The sequence below is a fragment of the Zeugodacus cucurbitae genome, chromosome 5 (genome assembly GCF_028554725.1).
Source record: "Zeugodacus cucurbitae isolate PBARC_wt_2022May chromosome 5, idZeuCucr1.2, whole genome shotgun sequence".
In the NCBI taxonomy this organism is placed as follows: Eukaryota; Metazoa; Arthropoda; class Insecta; order Diptera; family Tephritidae; genus Zeugodacus; species Zeugodacus cucurbitae.
Genome location: NC_071670.1, coordinates 56,485,529 through 56,506,492, shown reverse-complemented (window position 1 = coordinate 56,506,492; position 20,964 = coordinate 56,485,529). Strand labels below are relative to the sequence as shown.

At 33.4% G+C, this 20,964-nt stretch overlaps 2 protein-coding genes across 11 annotated transcripts in view; one reads left to right on the top strand and one right to left on the bottom strand.

The window, feature by feature from the left end:
• Positions 1-2,342: 2,342 nt before the first annotated feature.
• Positions 2,343-20,964, bottom strand: part of Slc16a4_2 (monocarboxylate transporter 12-B) — a 32,497-nt gene continuing 13,875 nt past the window's right edge. For 5 of the 10 annotated variants that reach the window (XM_011179236.3, XM_011179240.3, XM_054232522.1 and 2 more), the window contains 9 exons: positions 16,212-16,878; positions 11,023-11,142; positions 10,379-10,938; positions 10,040-10,195; positions 9,547-9,723; positions 9,372-9,485; positions 3,626-3,956; positions 3,361-3,561; positions 2,343-3,287 (listed from right to left, as the gene is read on the bottom strand). In XM_011179236.3, coding sequence (XP_011177538.1) covers positions 3,118-3,287; positions 3,361-3,561; positions 3,626-3,956; positions 9,372-9,485; positions 9,547-9,723; positions 10,040-10,195; positions 10,379-10,938; positions 11,023-11,142; positions 16,212-16,359 — 1,977 coding nt within the window. In that variant the 5' untranslated portion in view covers positions 16,360-16,878 and the 3' untranslated portion in view covers positions 2,343-3,117. Of the gene's footprint in view, positions 3,288-3,360; positions 3,562-3,625; positions 3,957-9,371; positions 9,486-9,546; positions 9,724-10,039; positions 10,196-10,378; positions 10,939-11,022; positions 11,143-16,211; positions 16,879-20,264; positions 20,436-20,459; positions 20,625-20,964 lie in introns of those variants that run through there. The other 5 variants (XM_011179237.3, XM_011179241.3, XM_054232521.1 and 2 more) reach the window with 5 other exon arrangements.
• On the top strand, positions 4,755-7,913 carry LOC105209065 (fatty acyl-CoA reductase wat). Its single transcript, XM_011179234.3, has 10 exons — positions 4,755-4,960; positions 5,070-5,197; positions 5,275-5,580; positions 5,643-5,731; positions 5,932-6,041; positions 6,603-6,807; positions 6,876-7,050; positions 7,114-7,304; positions 7,458-7,607; positions 7,673-7,913. Exons 1-10 carry the CDS (start codon positions 4,909-4,911, stop codon positions 7,776-7,778), a joined length of 1,512 nt encoding a protein of 503 aa, XP_011177536.1. The 5' UTR covers positions 4,755-4,908; the 3' UTR covers positions 7,779-7,913.

Genomic DNA, 20,964 nt, shown 5'->3' with positions numbered 1-20,964 from the left:
ATATCCATTTAGATTTCCGTAAGAAGAGACAGTTTTGACAACAAGAGTTCATTGGCCTCTAGTCATATTCTAGCGATTAAATACATTTCATGGATTCGTCGCTAGCTGAAAGTCGTATAATTCGATAAGAAGCGAGATTTGTTGTTATTTTATTAAAAAAAATTAAATAAGATATTGCGAGTTACATTAAAATTAAAGATTATAAAAAATAATATAAACTTTGAAAAATAATTGTGTTTCAATAATATTCAACATAAATATATTATATTATGAAGTTGCCACCTTTGATAGATATATTTACCAGAAAAATTTATTATATGGTAGAATAAATCATTCAAATAATTTAATTTTCAAATACAGGTATCAATAGCAAAGTAAAAATTTAATACGTTCTTTGACATTTGCTCCTTCTTATTATTATACATTCTTTGGCTGGGGTGACCAGATGCATTTGCATGAAAGTGGGAAATTTAATTAAATTGATGTTTTAATGGTTTGTGGTTGGATTTATGCATAACTTTGAATGGATATTACGTGTAAAATATTATTTATTTATTTATTTTATTTATTTATTTATGTATTTTATTTAACGTAATAATTAAATGATTTGTGCTGGATTTAATGCTTATTTAGTGTCATATTTATGTAGATGGGTTAGAGACTTACGAAAATGAGCTGCTGTTGCTAAAAAGAGTTCGAAAATTACTCACTTTACCTTTGCTATTAAATAAAATAAATAATATTTTTAGTAAATATTTTTGCTAATTATCTCTTTATTTATTGAAAATTGTTTCTATTTTGTAGCATATGAACATAATTAAGTTTTGTTATTATGTTTCTATTGTCACTTAATTTTGTTTTTAACTTATTTTAGGGAAATATTTTTTTATTATTAATTAATAAAATTAATAAAAATAAATTGTCACAAATTAATTAATATTAATTAATTGTATGTTTTATAATTTTTAATGTGAATTTTATTTCATTTTATTTTTTATACTCTCGCAACCTGTTGCAAAGAGTATAATAGTTTTGTTCACCAAACGGTTGTTTGTGTCACCAAGAAATATAAGAGTTAGATATGGGGTTATATATACATAAATGATCAGGATGACGAGTGGATTTGAAATCCGGATGTCTGTCCGTCCGTTCGTCTGTCCGTGCAAGCGATAACTTGAGTAAAAATTAAGATATCTTAATGAAACTTGGAACATATGTTCCTTGGCACCCTGAGGAGGTTGCTTTCGAAAATGGGCCATAAATGAAGTTATGAAAATGAAATTTGGAACATGGGATCCCATTAGGAAGGGGCACATTTGGATGTAATGTTTTTGGAAAAGTGGGCGTGACCCCACCCCAAAAAGGTTTTTTTATATATAACTCGCAAACCAATAAAGCTATATAAACCAAACTTTCTGCAGTCGTTTATTTTAGCCATTTCCTTGTACAGTCCTAAAATGAAAGAAATCGGATAATAACCACACCCACCTCCCATACAAAGGTTGGGTTGAAAAATTACTAAAAGTGCGTTAACTCACTAACGAAAAACGTCAGAAACAACAAATTTTACATAAGAAATGGCAGAAGGAAGCTGCACTGAGATTTTTTTACAAAATGGAAAATGGGCGGTCCGTCGCCCACTTCTGGGTCAAAAACCATATCTCAGGAACTACTTGACAGATTTCTATGAAATTCGGTGTATAATATTTTCTTGACACCCTAATGACACGTGTGCAAAATGGACGAAATTGATTCACAACCACGACAACTTCCCATATAACTCATTTTTGAATTTCATCTTATTCCTTCACTTTATAATATATACATTAGGAACCAATGAAGATAGCGAAATAAAACTTTACACAAACACTGTATATGATCTGTTGCATCACTTGTGAAAAAATTGTCAAAATCGAACCATGACTTTTCAAGGCCCCTGATATCAAACATGAAGAACTCAGTGCCTAAGGGTAATTTTTCCCCGAAAATATACTTAGGTAAATCCCTCAGATATTTTAATGTAATTCATTCCCTCTGGATTTTTTTCTTATAACAGTTTCTCTCTGTACCTGAAATGGTAAAAATCGGTTCATAACTTCCCTCAGATCCCATATACCTAATTATAAGTAATATTAAATTAAGTTAGCGTATAGTCTTCGATACATTGTGTCTTGGTGGTGAAAACGAGTGAAATCGGTTTAGGAATTACCTCAGTCCCCATATACTATTTATGATGATTTTCATTATTCTATTGAACTTTATACCCAATATATGGGTCGAATTGTGCTATCTTTATAAAATTACATCAATAAATTGCGAGAGTATAAAATGTTCGGTATGTATTTAAATGTAGATATGTAAGCTTACTTTATTTGATAACAAGTTACTGAATACCGTTCATACTGCTTATGCATACATTCCGTTTGAGCATTTGATATGCGCTTAAGGTAAACCTGAGCGTTCTTACTTAGAGTTTTATTAAATTTTATTAAAATTTATACATTTTTAAACATTTTTTTTTTGGAAGAATGATATTATTTCTGCCAAGATTTTAATAAAATATTTTTATGTTTTAACGCTTAGAAATATTAAATTCTTCAAGTTTTGTTAACACACAGGTATGTTTGTTGTTTTGACATTTTTGCTTATAAGCTTACAACAACAAAAATAATTAAATATGACTAAATTCTTAATAATTTCAACGGCTTTGATTAGCAGTTAGGGTAAAATTTATGATGCTTATATGTACATATGTATATATGTAGGTATGTAACTGGCTACATATATTAAATTTACAACTATGTAGACATACATACATAAATATTACCATTACATACGAGAATGTATTACATAAATATTTAAAGGCAAAATTGTTTCCCTATTTTTGTGTGTTTCACCATAAAGGTCACTTCTTGCTCATACATACTTATATATCTTGTATGTATATATGTATATGATACATTACTATATAGTAAATAATTACAGCTATTTAAATTTCATATGCTAACTTATAAACAAGTCTAAAAAGATGCTTAGCGAAAGAAAGACATCAAGAAATTATGAAATATATAATTTACAAGGAAGCTCGTCCTGCAAAGCAGACAACAAGAATTAGATCTAAAGCACCGCATTAGCTCCGCGTGAAATTTGCTGTTGCTGTTTGGACTTGTTCTCGAGGTGCCGTTGTAGTGGTGGAATGACGAATAGCATAACGCCGCTGATGGCGATTGTGATGCCGGCCAGAAGGAACGCGGGATCATATGAGTTGGTGACGTCAAACATCCAGCCTGAATTAGAGAAAAAATATATTAATGAAGAATAAATTAAAGCAAAAATAAAAAAAAAAATTATAATATTTACCGCCAATTGGTGGTCCAATGAAGGAAGCAATACCCTGGAAGAGCAGCAGCAGCCCAAAAGCATTGGTCAATTTCTCCAAACCAAGCAGATCAACCAATATGACGGAGGTTAGACCCACATAGGCGCCAATGGTGAAACCGAAGGCAGCGCAGTAAGCAGCGAGCGTATAGAAACCGGTGCAGAGCGGTGAGATGGCAGTGGCTGCAGCGGCAATAAATATATATTAACACTTATTTAATTCAATTATTTATAAATGTACACTTACAGATGCCGCACAGCGTCAGACAGGCATTGTATACCCACAAGCGATTGACCCATGGCTTGTCGGCCAGATAGCCGAGTATTATTCTGCCCACTGTATTGGCTACACCGATTATGGCGATCAGGTAACTGGATTGTGCGCTGCTTATGCCGAGCGATTTCGCTTTGGCGACTATGTAGATGTAGGGCATATTGAAACCGATGCTGGTGAAGAAGTTCGACAGTGCGAATACTATGAAGACGGCATCTTTGAGCAATGAGAAATTCATCATTTCGACGAATGTGTCGTGGGTCTCCTGGGAGCAGGTGATGCAGCCGCAGCATTTTATTCTTACCTGCAAAAAGATAGTGGTAGACAAATATGTTTATTAAAGATTTTAGAATTATTATGTTGTTAGTCGCTTATTTGGCATATTTTTTGGTTGATATACATTGTTTTGGGACTCACCACTTTTTGGAGACTTTTTGCAAAATTTTAAAATTATAATAAACAACATTTATTTACTGAAATTAACATCTGTGCTGTTTTGGAGACTTTCAAAAAGTCTACACTTTTTTCGGAGACTTTGACAAAATTGCTTTTACTGAATTTCTATGACACTATATGAATATATTTTCAAATTTTAGAAATATATTACAAAAATAACAGTAAGTTTATCAATAATTTTCATTAAAAAAATGCATATGTACTGGTCTTAAAGTTTATACATATAATCTAAATAATCTAAATAACCCAATTACATATATATATTAATTAATTCACAATACTATGTGTACAATGAACTGTATGTATTTACATAGTATGCACCCCTCTCTCAATTTATACATAGCACGCACCTGACTTATTTAGTTATGCAATTTAAGGCAGACAATCTGAATTATTTTCGTGACTAATTTATTCCGATTTTTTACTTTATAAAGTAAAAATATATAAAAATAGGGAAAAATCAATTTTTAATTTGACTAGTGAATGGAATATTTTAGTTGAACATGAACTTTTGTACTTTCAAAAATACAAAAGCAAATCCAATTTTGTCGGAATTAATTTGAAATACAAAATGCAAATATTTCGAAACGTTCAGTGAACACTTAACTCGGGGTTTGGCAATTATTTCGTACGAAACTTTAGATATAGTACTGGTATAGATCTCGTAGTGTGCGGAAGTGAGCAGCGAAGAAAAGAAAATTACGATATAAAATAGAGTAAGGATATCCGAAAGTGTTTGAAGGTGCTGCAGGAGTCAGTTAAGATTTCGAAAAAGAGGAGAGTTACGAACATCTTACAAAATGATACACGATTTCTACGCGGATACGGAGATATTTGTAACAGGCGGTTCGGGTAAGTGAAAAGGCATAGCTACAAATCAGTGGGTGTGAACACGTCCTAAATTAATTAACAAAATTGATTTATTTTTTCTAAAATTTGATTGAAATTTAACTAACTCCAGGCGCCGTTGGCAAAGCTTTGATTGAGAAGCTGCTGCGCTCCTGTGATGTGCGAAAAGTCTACATATTGCTGCGTTCGAAGAAGAATTTCAGTGTCGAGCAACGTTTGGAGAAATTGAAACAGGCGAAGGTTTGCTCATCGAAAAAAATAATACACAAATATAAAATATAAATTAATTTAAATGATACTCTACACCGCTTTCATAGATCTTTAAAGTATTACATGCCACGAAACCGCATATGTTCGACAAACTCGTACCGATACCGGGTGATGCAATATTACCAGGTTTGGGTATATCGCCAGAGCATATTGCGCTAATGGAGCATGTTTCGGTTGTGTTTCATTGCGCGGCAACTGTGCGTTTTGATGAACCGTTACGCGTTGCTTTGAAGCTGAATGTGGGCGGCACCTATGAAGCTTTGATGTTTGCCGAGAAGCTGAAGAACTTGAAAATGTTCATGCATGTCTCGACATTTTATAGTAATCCCTACTTGAAACGCGTGGAGCCGCAGGTATATTGAGTTATTGAGTGTTGTGTGTGGGGAGAAGTACAGTATGATCTTTACATTTTCAGCTTTACGATTCACCGTTAGATTGGCGCATGTGCTTGAAATTACTGCAGGATGATAGCATGCGAGATAATTTGAATTCGCTAACTAAAAAGTGAGTTATCGCATGAGAAATAAATATTAGAGATACAAATATTTTTGAAATAGTTGATTTTTTATGAAGACTGTTAATAACATTTTTAAAACATTTTTCGAAAAAAAAAATTTTTTCTAAAAAAATATGTATATTTCAAAAATAAATATATAGCCTATAGGCATATATTTTAATATTAATATCAACAATTTCGATTCCAGACTTATTATCGGGTTTCCGAATACTTACACATTCACGAAGAATCTTGCCGAGAGTGTGGTCAATGACTTCCGCGAACGTATACCGGTTGCTATATATAGACCGTCTATAGGTGAGGCATTGACATAAAACTAAATAAAGTACGTGTGCATAAGGTTATGCAAATTTAGGGTTATCATTAGGGTAGGTCTCCTTAATTTACATATGTAAAGCTATAGGTGGAGATTATTGAAGTGAATTTAATTACAAAGTGAAATAATACGAAATGAGAATAGTTGATGAATTAGATTAAGTTCAACCCATTGGGAAGTTATTTATCGATTTATCGATTACTGATCACAACTAGATTTTTTATATTTTTAAGTCAAGTAAAATATTTTCTGTTCGAAGAATTGCCAACTGATTGCCGAGTCAAATTAAACTGTTCTATATTATCAGATTATGACATTTTTATATTATTAAATCGATTTTATAGTTGTTATCGATTATTTTCGAAAAAGAAAATCGATAGAGTATAGAGAAAATTTAATTTTTTATATACATTTACGAAATTTGAACGAAATGGCAATAAAAGTATCAATATTACTATGACCTTTGTGATTACATATTATCGATAAAAATCGATTTTATTCGAAAAAATATAATAACATTTGTTTTCTAACAAAAATTGCAGTTCTTCATGCGCTCTCCGACCCGATACCCGGTTATCCACCCACATTGATGGGTGCTATGGGCCTGTTCGTACTCGTCGGCGCTGGCATACTAAAAACGGTCTTCTTATCGAAGTCAACACGTTTTGACATAACACCACAAGATGTGAGCATCAAGACTATGCTGTACTATGCTTATCGTGCAGGTACCGAATATGCGCAGGAGAAGTAAGAGTGGAAAATATTTATGATAATATTAAGAAAGTGTAACAACAAATCTAAAACCTGTCTTACAGAGCAATCACAGAAGTGCCCATTTATATGTCCTCATCAACGCAACACTCCAATCACACCTTCTATCAGATGTGTCAGGTTATGGAGCATGGTCTGTGGTATGAGGCGGCGTTTGAAAAGAATTTCATGCTGCCGACTTGTCATTACACAGATAGTCGTTTTGTCTACATGTTTTTGGTATGAAGGAAGTGTATTTAAACATCAGTATCTCAAAATAAGTTTTTAATATTCGGTATACAGGTGTTCACCAAGCAAATACTGCCTGCCATGCTAGCAGATGGTCTCATCATGCTTTTCGGTCGTAAACCGGTACTTATGAGTATTGTACGTAAGGCCTATATCTCTTTGGAGGTTATGCAACCGTTTCTCTTCAACACCTACGATAGTCCGGGTATGACATATATAGAAGAGATGGTGGAGGCAACTAAAGGGTAAGCTTTATCGAATATGTAATAAAGTTGAATTTGAAATAAGAATGGACAGATAACTTTCGGTTTCGGAAACATTTCGGTTTTACATTTGAAGTCCGTTCTTCTATAATCTCCTAGTTATTTATTTCTAAATTTGTATTAAATTTCCTGTAGCACCGATTTCGCTCTTCCGGCAGAGATCTCAAGTGCCAAAACGGATGAGGGACTCTTTCACATTTGTAAAACTATGATTTTTTCAATTCGTGAATATTTACTCAATGAGGATCCAAAGACTATTCCAATTGCGCAGAAGCGTTTAAGAATGTAAGTTGCTAATTATTACATACAATTTTTAAGAATCTGTTATATTTCATATTTTTCACCTACAGCAAGCGTTTGGTCTACAATATTCTACGTGGCATTATTGTTTATTACATTTTGCGTTGGTTTTATGCATTTTTCATCAACTATATTGAGGGTCCCACTGCCAACTGATAAGTTCATATTATATATTATATATACTCTATACCTAAACCTATATTTTGGAACCAATTTTACCTCCTTAAAGCCTAAGTAAGTCTGGAAAGTAATTTTTAAATAAACAAGAAATATATTCACGAAATTAACCATTTAAGATATCGGAGCTTACAACTTCAGTTTATTCTCGGAAAAAAATTACAAAGATGCTCAATAATCCTATATAAATAAAAAAATAATTGCTTAAAAATGATATATGGTCAAGAGATATTAGTCTGAGATTCATATTTTTTGAACCACTGTTTCAGAGTAGGGACTAGGGTTCCTAGAACATTGAAAATATCCTCCTACATGAGTATTCAATATGAAATTTTTTGAAATTGAAAGATCTCGTATGAGTTGCTCTCGAGAGACTATTCTTTAAGGGGCTAAACCAGTGTGACATTTTCAATAAATCGATTTTTTTTATATTTTTATGCTTATTCGTTAGTTATTACTTTCAAAAATATCCTTTGAAAGCGGTAATGTCGTATCTTAAATAGTTTTTTAATGGCAGTGTTCTAAAGAGTGACCGCTCGCAGGTATAAACTTCTATAGTTGAAACTTTAAACGTCTTTTTCTCGAAACGGCTTTTTTCAAAATTGCTGTCATCATAACACAGCGAGAAATTTACCTATTAAATTTCAACTGAATGTTCTTGAATATATTTACAATGATCTACGATCTTTTTGATTTGTTGAAAGTTGTCAATTTGTGAACTTTCATATTTTTATCTAAAACAACGAAATTTTTTTTCTGAACTACGCCATTTTGTTAATTTTTGATATTTTTCAAAAATCATAGGTCATTGTATAGGAAATATCTTCAACTTTAATAACCTTTTTGAATATTTTTGTTTCAGTTATTCTTTTGGCCGGAATCATGTCAGCTGTTGGGGAACTTTTTTTTGGTATCTCCAAAGACATGACTACGTTATTTTTCAATGTTTTTGTAAAAAAAAAAATCTGAAAATCACCTAATTTTCTATGGGTTACCCAGTTAAAGCCCCTTAATAAAAAAATCTCCTATATTTTTACCAGAAAACAATCTTGAAATAAATGATTTTTTAGATACTATGGAGTGGTTTAATCTCAAAGTGAAGAAGAAAATATAAGTTTGAAAAGTGATTACCCCTTTTCTGAGGAGAGTACATTCAAAATATTCAAAAAAAAATCACTCGGCAATACAAGAAATTGTAAAAGATGGATTGAAAAAAAATGTCAGAATTACAAAATAAAAATTGAAAAATAAATAAAATAAGATAAACCTCTTCACATCATTGTATTTTAATAAAAAAATATTAATTAGCGAAATGTTTCCACTCAGTATCGGCCTCTCTTGGGAAACACCAATCTACATACAAATCACGATCGTGTTTATATTATTGCAATTACTGGGACTATTCTCTTTCCTATTAAGGAATTATGTGCAAGAGTATTCGAATAAATTTTGGTTGCCAGCGTGATAAATTGCAAATAATAGTAAATTTAAAATAATGTGTAAATCTGTAAAAGTCTCCAAATTCTAAATGACTAACTAAATAAAAAATGTGATAAACAAATTTCGACTCACATCATTTTGACTGCCGCGCGTGCTGTGACGCACCGAACCATAACGTTTCATCATGCCGGAGCCGGAAAGATCCTGCCTTGAGGCGGTGTACTCTGGTATGTTAAGAATGGAACCCTAGAAGAAATTAAAGGAGATTAGCATATATTTAAGTGTGTTTAGTAGTATGAGCACCCACCTGATACAGGATATCTGGACGATACATAGTGCCACTGCCCCAGTTCTCATGCGGTGGCGTCAGCTGATCCAAATGTGGCTGACTGCGATGGCGTACCATATCCGTGCTGCTGGTGCTTTGAGCGATTGTCGGGCATGCGGGCTTGCCGTTGGCGCCATTGTTCACAGCCTGATTGTTCTGGAGACATATATATAGCGGGAGAATAAAGTTAGTTTTTGATAAACAAACGGAATAAAACAAGAAAGGTAAAGTGGGGTATTTAGAGAAAACACAACATTCACTTGGGTAGTGGGGTAGGGGGAGTGTTAGCATTTGGGTAACAATTTTTTTCGCGTACTGGACCCCCTAAAGGGTGCAAGCTTTGCTTGTGGGAGGGGATTTCAAAAAGATTTCACATCGTGCTTGGATTGCGTGCAGAGAGAAGAGTGGGTTATTCGATTATATGTATCTTTGTTTTTGTAAAATGCAATCGTGCTGGGGTTGGGGCACATACATTTGTATATAACAGGAGTGCAGTAAGGTCGGTTGCAATTGTTTGGGAGTCAGCGTTAAGTGTTGGGAACGAACTACATTTTACTTGCGCTAACAGCATGGTCAAGTCGAGCGAGAGCATCCGGCAATGCGCCAAAGAGGGACGCAACTGTCGCAACTGTTTGTATGTGGTTGTGTGTTGGAGACGACGACGCGCGCGCGCACCACAAACGAAACGACGAGAATAGAATAGAAACCAATTAGAATAAAATACAGAGAAATTTTTTTAAAAGTAAACTACAACTGATAACAACTAAATTTATCTACAACTTAATATTAAAAATATCCCTCATACACTTACATTGTTGCTATTGAAACCATGTCCCACGCTGTTCGACCTACACAAAGCAGCGTCAGCGCGTTGCGGCAACTGTAAATATTGATCAACCTCAGTCGTGCCAGACTTCAGCGGCTTGAGCTCAGCAATTGTTGTATTATTATCGATTATATCGGTTTTCTGTCCCACCGAGGGTTTTGGCGGTTCCAGCGGGCGGAAGAGTGCACCGAAGAGTATACAATTCAGCACAATACCGCCGATGATGAGCATAGCGCCACGCCATCCGAACGAACCGATCAAATGTTCGGTGAGTGGTGCAAATACGAATGTGCCAAAACCAGAACCACACACGGCAATGCCGGTAGCTAGCGAACGTCTCGCCTCAAACCACGTCGTCACACTTACAATGGCTGGCAGATAGATGAGACCCAGTCCAAAGCCCGTGCCAATACCAATTGTAAATATAAGTGTGAGCACATTTTTCGCAAAGACACTGGCCACAATACAGGCGGCCGCAAATATTGCGCCGGCTATGGTGACCGCTCGACAGCCGTAGCGATTGACAAATGCGGAGGAGATGGGACCTGTGGAAATAAGGAAATATATGTTTTATATATATAAAAAGATTCTTATGGATATTTCAGAAAGTTCTTTATAACAGTACTCACCAGAGGCGTAGGTTACGCCTACCATAATAGACACGATCCATGCTGTATAGCCCGAACCTTCATTGAAGTACGTGAGAAACTCATCATAGAAGAGACCAAATGAATATGTCATGCCATCGGCTGTAAGAAAGTATTGAAAGGAGAAGAGATTTGTTAGTAATCTATGGTAAATCTTGAAAAGAATTAAAATAAAGTATCAATTAAAGAAAATAATCGAAACTAGCCGAAGAAATCATAAGAATAATAAGACACATTGAGATCTGTTAAATTAGATTATTGTCTGTTTAATATGAATATTTCTTCGATTTTTATAACCCTCCAAAATGTGATGTTAGGTCTTCTGACCTTTAATAAAGTTGAAAAATGTAAAAAAAGTCATATTATATGAAAAGTTCCATCGGTGATCGGGTATTCGTAACGTATTCATATTTAAATATGGTCAAGAACAATCAATTCGAAAGCTTCACAAAACTACTAACCACTAGTTAGTATTATCTACGTTTACAGCTCAGGAATACCTAAAGTTCTGACGACGGTCAGTTAGAAATCGGAATATATCTACTCAGAAGTAATAAACCTGAGTCGTCTATAAATTTGATCCACATGGGACTAAGTTAGTCTATTGTTAAGTGAAATTGAAATTGATGTGATATGGTTTCTCAAACACTTTACAATGCGAGATCCATTAAATAAGCACATAGCTCTTGTACAATCCACTGATCATTATAGAAATATAATATTTAAATGACAAATATTATTTCTAAGGTACCACAGTGGAACTTCCATAACTCGAATCACCATAATCCACAATAAAACTTCGAGTTAGAGAGACTTCCGATTTACGGAAGGGAATTTGTATGAAATTTGACTTCTATTGCCAATTCAAGACAACGACGTTCAAGTTATGGAAGTTTAACTGTATTTGATTTCAGTAAGGGGATTCAATAATCCTATTCTACCATTAACGAATAATCTTAACATATTCTAGAAGACTAATTTTTATTCAACGGATTTCAATTAAATATCTGGCATGGAGAGATTTTAATAAATCCCTTAAATACTAATTAGAAAATAAAAATAATTTTAATTAGAAAAAAATATGGACTACACAATTTTTAATTGACAATTAAACGAATAAAATTGAGTGTAAAATATGTAGGTCTCATTAAGAGCCGGCAATACCCCAGTAGGTACCTGACAACGAATGATGCAATAAACAAATGAGCTTGTAGTATTCAAGTGTTCTAACCAGTTTACGTCAGTTTATTTTAATTGTTTCGTTTTTTTCAAACAGGAATTTTTAAATCAGATAATGTTTACGGTATTATCAAAAAAGTTTCCACCTTTTGAACTCAAAACAAATCAATTAATGTATTTTAAAGCTGTTGATAGATTGTGGCACTTCTTGCATGCCTAACAACAGATTGCGTCCAAAAATTAAACTTTTAACTAATCACTTATGCGAAAAATACTATGGCAAACAAAGCACTTGAGCAGCAAAATAGAGAGCCAAGTGGTACTTGAAGTTGAATGCATGCATTGAAAGATTAATTAATTTGTAGTTGAAAATTGGCACAAATAAGTCAGGGATTCGTTGAGGGATTTGTTTGAAGAGCCGAGAAAGTTGCATTCGTTTGTTAATTGGTATCAAACAAACCCTTAATTGAAGCAATTAGCAAATTGTCTATAGATATATACAGAGAAAATGAGAAAATTTTGAGATTCTCTAGATTTTTTTAGTAAAAAAATAATGGCTTCTTAGAAATTAATCAATATTAAAAATACTTCAGTATGAAAATAATAAATTTCTTATATTTTTTTAGTAGAACTTTATAAAAAAATATTTAGAAAATATATATGTACATATGTACTGAGTCACACCCCTAATATGCGTATTTAAATACATAATTTGATTTATCTTTGCGTCAGTATTTATTGTACTTAACGATTTATTATCGCGTGACACATATCTTGCACGCGACTTATCACTTGTTTGTGTATTGACATAATATTTACCATGTCTATTATGAGTATCACTTTTGTTTCTAACTGTTAAAGAACCTTTTAGTGGCGGAAATTTCATGATAACTTTTAGTAGCAGTAGTGATAAACAGAATTATGTAAACTCATACAAAGTATTTGAATTAAATTTATGTATTTCATTATTGGCTGATACATTGTTTCCAAGTCAATAGTTTTGTGATACTTGATAATTGCTAAAATGGTCCGAAGTACCGCTTCTAACTGGAAATTTTCGATCTGATAAAGAATAGCTATCGAAAGTTATGAAACTTTTGTTTACAAAATTTCGAATATAATTGATAAAGGGAGGTGATATAGTGAACGAGTGTCCAGAGATTGGGAGGAGACTACTATCAGGAAACTTACGTGGGAAATTACAGAAGATTGAAACTCTATAAAAATGCCTTACTTTAATAAAATCAGTTTCAGAAAGTAGTTATTTGGACCCTAATTTGTGTGTAATCAACAAATATTATAGTTTTTACTTCGCGCGCGAAGTTTCTTTTGGAATATACTTATGTATTTGATGACGTAATCGTCTGGTTTCAATTAGTGTGCATAAATCACTTGATATACTTTTGTTTAGACCACTTGGCTTGTGTATTTCAACTCAATAATTTACTACTACTGGCGTGCATAGTTTTACTGATATGTTGAAACACTCAGTCTACTAAGCCTTGAAAGTTCGATTACCTATCAATTGATAAGTACAGACTTCGTATACAATAATTGAATTTCGAATAATAGTGACCATATTAATTATGATCGGAAAAATGTCATTTTCTTATCTACATGTGCGATTTGATGATTTAATTCAAGCAAGCGTGCTAGACAAGTAATTGTCAACTTAAATTTCAAAGGTGTTAAAAAGATAATTGCAAAACTTCCGACAAAATTGAAATGGAGTAAAGACTATAGAAGATTGATAATAATAATACGAAAATATCATTCACTAAGTTCTATTTAGTGATGCCTAATTCCATTGGATACTATTATAATCATAAATCGTTAAACAAGAAAAATAAATACACTATATTTGCCTGCACTCATTGACATACTTAATTGCAAAATGCAATCAGTCGCGCGATAGAAACATAATACGCTCGAAGGCTAACATGAAACGCATGTCAAAACGGCTAAGTAGTGCATGTAAATAAATGATTACACGCAAATAAGGGGATTAACTAAGTGATTACAGCGCGATTGTTTTATTAAGACAAAGTTAGTGCGAAAAGTAAATAAGCATTGCATTGATGAAGTCAATTGAATAAATAAATACAAGTATTTGCGCATAAAAATGTACATAATAACTGTTTGCTTATTATGTTTATTCGATATTTATTTCAATTTGAACCAATGTACTGACACATAAAACAAAAAGTTACTCATACGCACTGTCATTAATTGAGATTTGAGGACGATGAGAAAGCTACGAGTAAATTATATATTAGACTACTCTACGCACTTCGCTTCTCTCATATTTAATATACATTTACTGATACGTTTGATGATACAGAGAGTTATGCTAGGAAAAGGGGAACATGTATTCTTTTAGAATCCTTAAGGGATATACTTTGTTTGTTTGTTTGTACTATGTTTTACAATTTCTTCTTCTTAACTGGCGTAGAAACCGCTTACGCGGTTATAGCCGAGTCCACAACTGTGCGCCACGCATCTCTCCTTTTGGCGGTTTGGCGCCAATTGGTAATACCAAGTGAAGACAGGTCCTTCTCCAACTGGTCCTTCCACCGGAGTGGAGGTCTCCCTCTTCCTCGGCTTCCACCAGCGGGTACTGCATGGAAAACTTTCAATTTGCTTTCTCATAATTTCAGTGAAATATTAGGTTGGAAAATATCTCCCTTCCGCCTTTTTTTCTTTTGAATTTCGCGGCTATGTATAAAGCGCTACAGAGCACGTATCTGGCAATACTCTATATCTTTGAAAGGTCTTGACATAACCTACAAAACGACGCTATGTATGATTAGTTTGGATATTACGTTCAACAGATATAGATGTGAAAACATGGAGATCACTAACGCCGAAATTCGCGCTATTTTAAAGTTTCCATTCTTTAAAGGCAAAACCGCTAGAGAAACGTTCCGTGATATTAATGGTGTTCTTGAGGATGGTACTCTATCACTTCGAACTGCGGAGGAATGGTTTCGACGATTCAGAGCGGGTGAAATCATCCACTATGAGCTGTTCCCATATGGCCAGACGCTTAATTCTATCATCTATTGCGAACAACTGGACCGCTTGAAGCAGGCGATCGGCCAGAAGCCTCCAGAATTGGCCAACGGGAAGGGTGTAGTGTTCCACCAGGACAACGCCAGACCACACACTTCGTTGATGACTCGTTAGAAGCTACGGAAGCTCGGATGCGAGGTTTTATCGCATCCACCATATAGCCCGGACGGACATAGCGCCAAGTGATTACCACCCGTTCCTGTCCATAGCAAACGCCATGGGTGTGTAAAGTTGAACTCAGAAGAGGCTTGTGAAAAATGGCTGTCCGAGTTCTTCGCAAATTAGGGGTATTCTACTTCTACGAAGTAGGGGGTTTTATAAAGTTGCCGTCTAGATGGAGACAGATTATCGAACGAAACGGCGAATATTTGAACTAAATCACATCACTGTAACACTTTTTATCAAAGCATTGAATAAACAGAAATAATTTCACGATTTTTTTTTAGAATCCCTATTTTCAGAACGAACACTTATTAGCTTGTTACTAGCTTTCTATTGTACAAAAAATATACATTAAAGACTGCACTATTCTAAATACGGCGAAGCTATAGTAACCCATATTTCCAATAATCTTGATCAGACACTACACCTATTTGACAAAGAGCTATCGTCGCATGTTTTTTCAAGTGTTGGCATACAGATAGATTTTTTAAATTCCGTAAATTTTAGGTGATGATGAATCCAACAAACAACTGGTATAAACTGGTAAACAATAGACTGGTTTACTAAAATAAAACCACTTAAAACCACTTTAATGTGGTAGTCACATTTTCTCATATTATAAAAGCAACTGCTAAACTCTTTTCTTAATTCATATGTAAATTATTTCTGAAGAGAGATATGTAGTAAAACTAAGAAAGCTAACATAATATTAATAAATACATTTCAAGTGTAATAAATAACAATAACAGTGTACTTACTGATAATGTGTATCATAAATGAACCGAAGACGACCATCCAACCCCAGCCGCCATCTGGTGGCACTGGTGTCAGCACATCCTCCACCAAATCACAATTGCCATTGCCATTTGCGTTTTTATTGTTCTTACGTGCCGGTGCATGCACCATTATTAGTGTTTACTATGAGTTACTTAAAGAAGAAGAAGATATCAGTGACAGGAATGTATGCACCTCACCGTGAGTGAGTGTGCGTGCGTGTGTGCAATAAAGCTCTGGGGTTAAGTGCGGAAAATGGCGTTTGATGAAAGCGCAAAAGGAAGGATGCGCCTTTTAAATCAGTCTGTTGTTTATGTCGCTCAGTAGCGGTATGTATATCAAATTAAACCGTTATAACTGCAAATGAATGCTGCTTGGCGTGTGCAGCGTGTTGTTGGCACGCAATTTGCACTCGATTGTTGATGATACTGCTGCTGTTGTGGTGACTGGCAATTGTTCAATTCCTGCTGCTCGCCACTCAAAATGCAATCACTGCTCTCTGCTCGATTCCAACATTTGCCGATTTGACATGGCTTTGCTAAGTTTTTCTGCGCGCTTTTTGCGAAAATAATTTTTATTGACTTTTCTTATACTCTTGTTGTTGTTGCTACTGTTGTCACGGTATATGCTCACTCTCTGCGCGTTGTGTTTCTGTAATGAAAAATAGTGCAGTTGGTTAGTTGTGCATTCGTATATATGTATGTATATATATGGGTGTCTGTGTGTGTAAAATTGTATAACTCTGCGGAGATCTTGTTTGTTATTTATCTGCCGCACGCGGAAGATTGAGCTCCATTTGCGTATCCACAATGCATATTCAAAAGCAATTTACTCCAAAGTGAAAGGGCGAAAGTTAAATTTTATATGTGTTTATGCAAGCGACAGTTATATTTGATTGGGTCATTGAATGGCTTCTATTGTTATGCGTAATGGTATCATACATGAATAGGTATGTACTGTGGATGAATTTACAGCTTTTTTAGGTTAGGTTATGATAGTTTAATGGCATAATGCTACTAAATATTTCCCATTCACTAGATACGGATGAAAGGAGTGAAAAAGCGAGAATATCGCGGTATAATGAAGCTTAAAGCTTTAAGCTTAAGATTCTCAAGCACTCGGAAAGCGTAGAACTAGCAAAGAACACTCGAAGAGTATTAGAAAGGAACCTTAGATCAAATTAAGTGTTAGTCCTTTATGATAAGCCGTATAACCACCCACCTAGTAACAACTTAAACTCTTCTAAACTTCTCATAATATATTCAGCAAGGGTTTAGCTGTTATTGAAGACCACTAACAATAAAATTGGATCATCTTTGAGAAGTGCCAACGACATTTTCTGAAACAAAGTCACAAGCAAACTAAGCATGTGATCTTATCAGACAAACTAGTATAAGCAAGACCCAGCACCAACTAATATTTATAAAAAAAAAAAATCAAATATATATATTGATATGTACTTAAACAAAACTAATTAATGAATGCTAAAAATATATAAATTGTGTGATGAAATATGAAAGTTTTTTTGCAAAGCGAGCCCCTAAAAATTTTCCATTCAACACTCGGAGGTTAACGTTAATTTTGTTTGTATTATCAACCATTTCACTTATCAACACTGGAGCTAAATTGTTTTCAGCTCTCATGTATGTATTATATTTATATACGTTTCAATATAATGAGGATGTTATTGAAGAGTACATCATGTATATGATCTGTTTTTAATTGCAGATAGGCATCGGCCTGCGGCTTGATCACGATTTCTTAGTTTGTGGCTAATTATAGATTTTAATATACAGTGTATATACGGTGCATAGCATTAATAATTAAATAATAAACATAATTATAGACTGATAGTCCCACATGAATCCTTAACACTTCAAAGCAGTGCAAATGTACGCAGTTTAAAAAGAGAAAACAAATTTGAAAAGCTGGTTATCGGAGAGATGTGGTATATGGAAATCATGAAATACATGTATTAAAGCACGTGATGTTCAACTTGTGTCGCCGCTTTGTCAGTATTTGTGTTTTTGTCTTATATTGTTATTGAAAGCAATTGTATTATTAATTAAGATGTTGTTTTCTATAAAAATATTAATTAAATAGCGCTTGTTGTAAGGGATCAACATGAAAATAACACGTGTTAAATTGATATTTATAATTTGAGACTTCGACTATGACATACTTGTCTCAGCTTAGAATTTGTTGTACAGCAAAAACAAAAAACTGTTGAGATTTAACTGGGTTCGATGTTGTTTGGGTTTTAATTTTTTTTTAAGATTTTAAGTCGATTACCTTCAGCTCAGTCTAAATGTTTTAAGTCTTTAAACTTACTATCATGTTTGGTGATCATTAAGACTATTATTTTGGATTCTATCAGGTAAGATCACTAAAGAAAAAAGTCGATCCTCTTGAAAAAGCCTTATGATAGTCTTAATCAGCAAACACAGCTAATTAAAAATTCTCTAACTACTATGGTTTGATTGGAGAACTAATATTTTCTCGTTAATTCTTTAGAATTCTCTATAATTCTCTGTTTCTAGATTAGTTCTCGTACAGCCAGGTTATTTTTTCATTCTCCAGTCGCTGATTTGTTAAATGAAGAACATATTATATCTGGATTATATAGCATGGATGGATCAAAAATGGCAAATTAAAGCGTTCTACTTAAGGGGACCCCCCATTCTCGATTTCAAGTATTGACGATTTTCATTGGGCTGGTAAATGAACATAAATTAGTTTTTAGGAATTTAACATAAACTTAAATGAACATAAATTATTTTTTAGAGTTGTAACTTTGCATGAATTTATTTGAAGACTTAAAAAAGAAGAAAAAAATGTATATATTTTTTTGTTGTTGTTTTTGTGATCAAACAAAAGCCTTTCTTTTCGGCGGCGCATGTGATTTCCGCTCATTGGAACATTCCAACGGGATTAGAAAGAGTACATGTTTGGTTCTGGTATGAACTAGGATTATTAATTTCGCATAAAAATTAACAAAATGGCGGTCCTTTGAATTTTTTTTTTTTTTTTTTTTTGAAAATCGCCTTTCGCCACAAATGAAGTTGAAAAGTAAAGCAGATCTTCAACGATTTGATTTATCGCAGCTCATACCATAGCTATATATGTATTGAAAAACGTATTAAAATTTGGAACCGATTGTATTAATAGATTTTGAGTAACCTCATGCGCTAGTCGTAAAAACAATGCTTCGAGAAAAACACGTTTAAAGTTTTGAGAAGCAAATTCTTGGGTATAATCAATCCTACGTTCAATTTTCAATCGGCTATATCTTAAAGAGTTTTTGAAATTTTCATTTGTGATTTTAAAGGACCATTCTTGAACAGTTATAGGTTCGAATTAAATTAAAAAAAAAAATCGATTTTGTGAAACCGAGAATGAGGGGGGAGGGGCGTTCGCCTTAACAATGTTCATAGATGATATATAATTAATTTCCAAAAATAGTAGGCTTTTTTAACAAGTTGTCTTAAATAATACAGTCTGTCATAAGTAGATAATATTTTTATTGGATTGTAGAGGCACTTAAATATATTTTCGTTTAGATTGTTTCCCAGATTACAGTAAACTGTTAAAATTATTGTAAATTAAGTTTATGAGGCGTAATTATTCTATAATATTTCAGAAAAAAACTTTAAATCGAGAAAAATCTTTGGAGAGCTAATACTTATAGTCCTCTTTGAGGTAAACATTCAAGTAAAATGTATTTCTAAATAAAGAGGAGTATAATCTCAGTATTGTTGATAGAAAAAAACAGGAGACGTGTTCACAGTATATAGTTATAGACGATTGCGTTGGCTATTTCATTGAAATATGAAGAATAAACGCCATTATTTTTAGATATTATGCCATTTAAACTTCCATTTATATTCTAAAAAATCAGATATCACAATTCCATAAGTATATATTAATATATAATATTTAGAAAATTATATAAGATTTATAATTTATTGTATAAGAAATATATTATATTTTTTCATTTATTAACTGAGTTTTTTTCACAAAAAATTAACATTAATTACTCAAATTCACACCGAAATTTTTTCTGCACCAAAGCGTTTTGGAATCAAGACACTTTCAATTAAACAATCATCTCAAACCAAGCACCGATTTAAACTTTCACATCCGCTAATTTTTATATATATCACGTGCCACACATTTGAACTAATCAATGAACTTATTTTTGTTTTATAGAAATTTCTTTCCCGTTGCACTACCTCCGAATAGCTTGCGGTAACTGCTTTCTACCAGTTTGGAACTTGCTAAACTATAACCCGCTCGAGTACCGTTAAGAATAAAAGTGTAATGAGCACGCTTATTGAAGCACCAGCGTCCGCTACCGATCAGCCGTGCGGAGAATCTGTCAAAACTTATTTTGAAAATGATTCGAAACTCAGCTGCCGCCAAGCTGATAGTCACAGTGCATAGATTAAATCAACACAAAAACCTACGCTGAACCAAATCGCCAAAACAATAGAAAGAGATAGAGAGAAAGTGTGATAAGAGGCGAGCGCACAAACACTTCGACAAATATTTTTGTATATGTCTATAAATATGTAGGAATATTTGCCGAATTGTGATAAGCAGATCACTTAAATCGCAAATATTTAAGTAATTAAATACATGCAAACATATGTTGTAGTTGATAGAACGGTATTGATTGAACGGAGATATTTTGATGTGGAATATCTGTCAAAATGAGCTGCCATCGTTAGCGAAAAT

Excerpts from the sequence above, each read along its gene's own strand:
- LOC105209065 (XM_011179234.3), top strand. The coding sequence starts at position 4,909 with ATGATACACGATTTCTACGCGGATACGGAGATATTTGTAACAGGCGGT. Across the intron at positions 5,581-5,642 it reads TGAAACGCGTGGAGCCGCAG|CTTTACGATTCACCGTTAGA; the intron begins GTATATTGAGTT and ends TTACATTTTCAG. Across the intron at positions 7,051-7,113 it reads GTTTTGTCTACATGTTTTTG|GTGTTCACCAAGCAAATACT; the intron begins GTATGAAGGAAG and ends TTCGGTATACAG.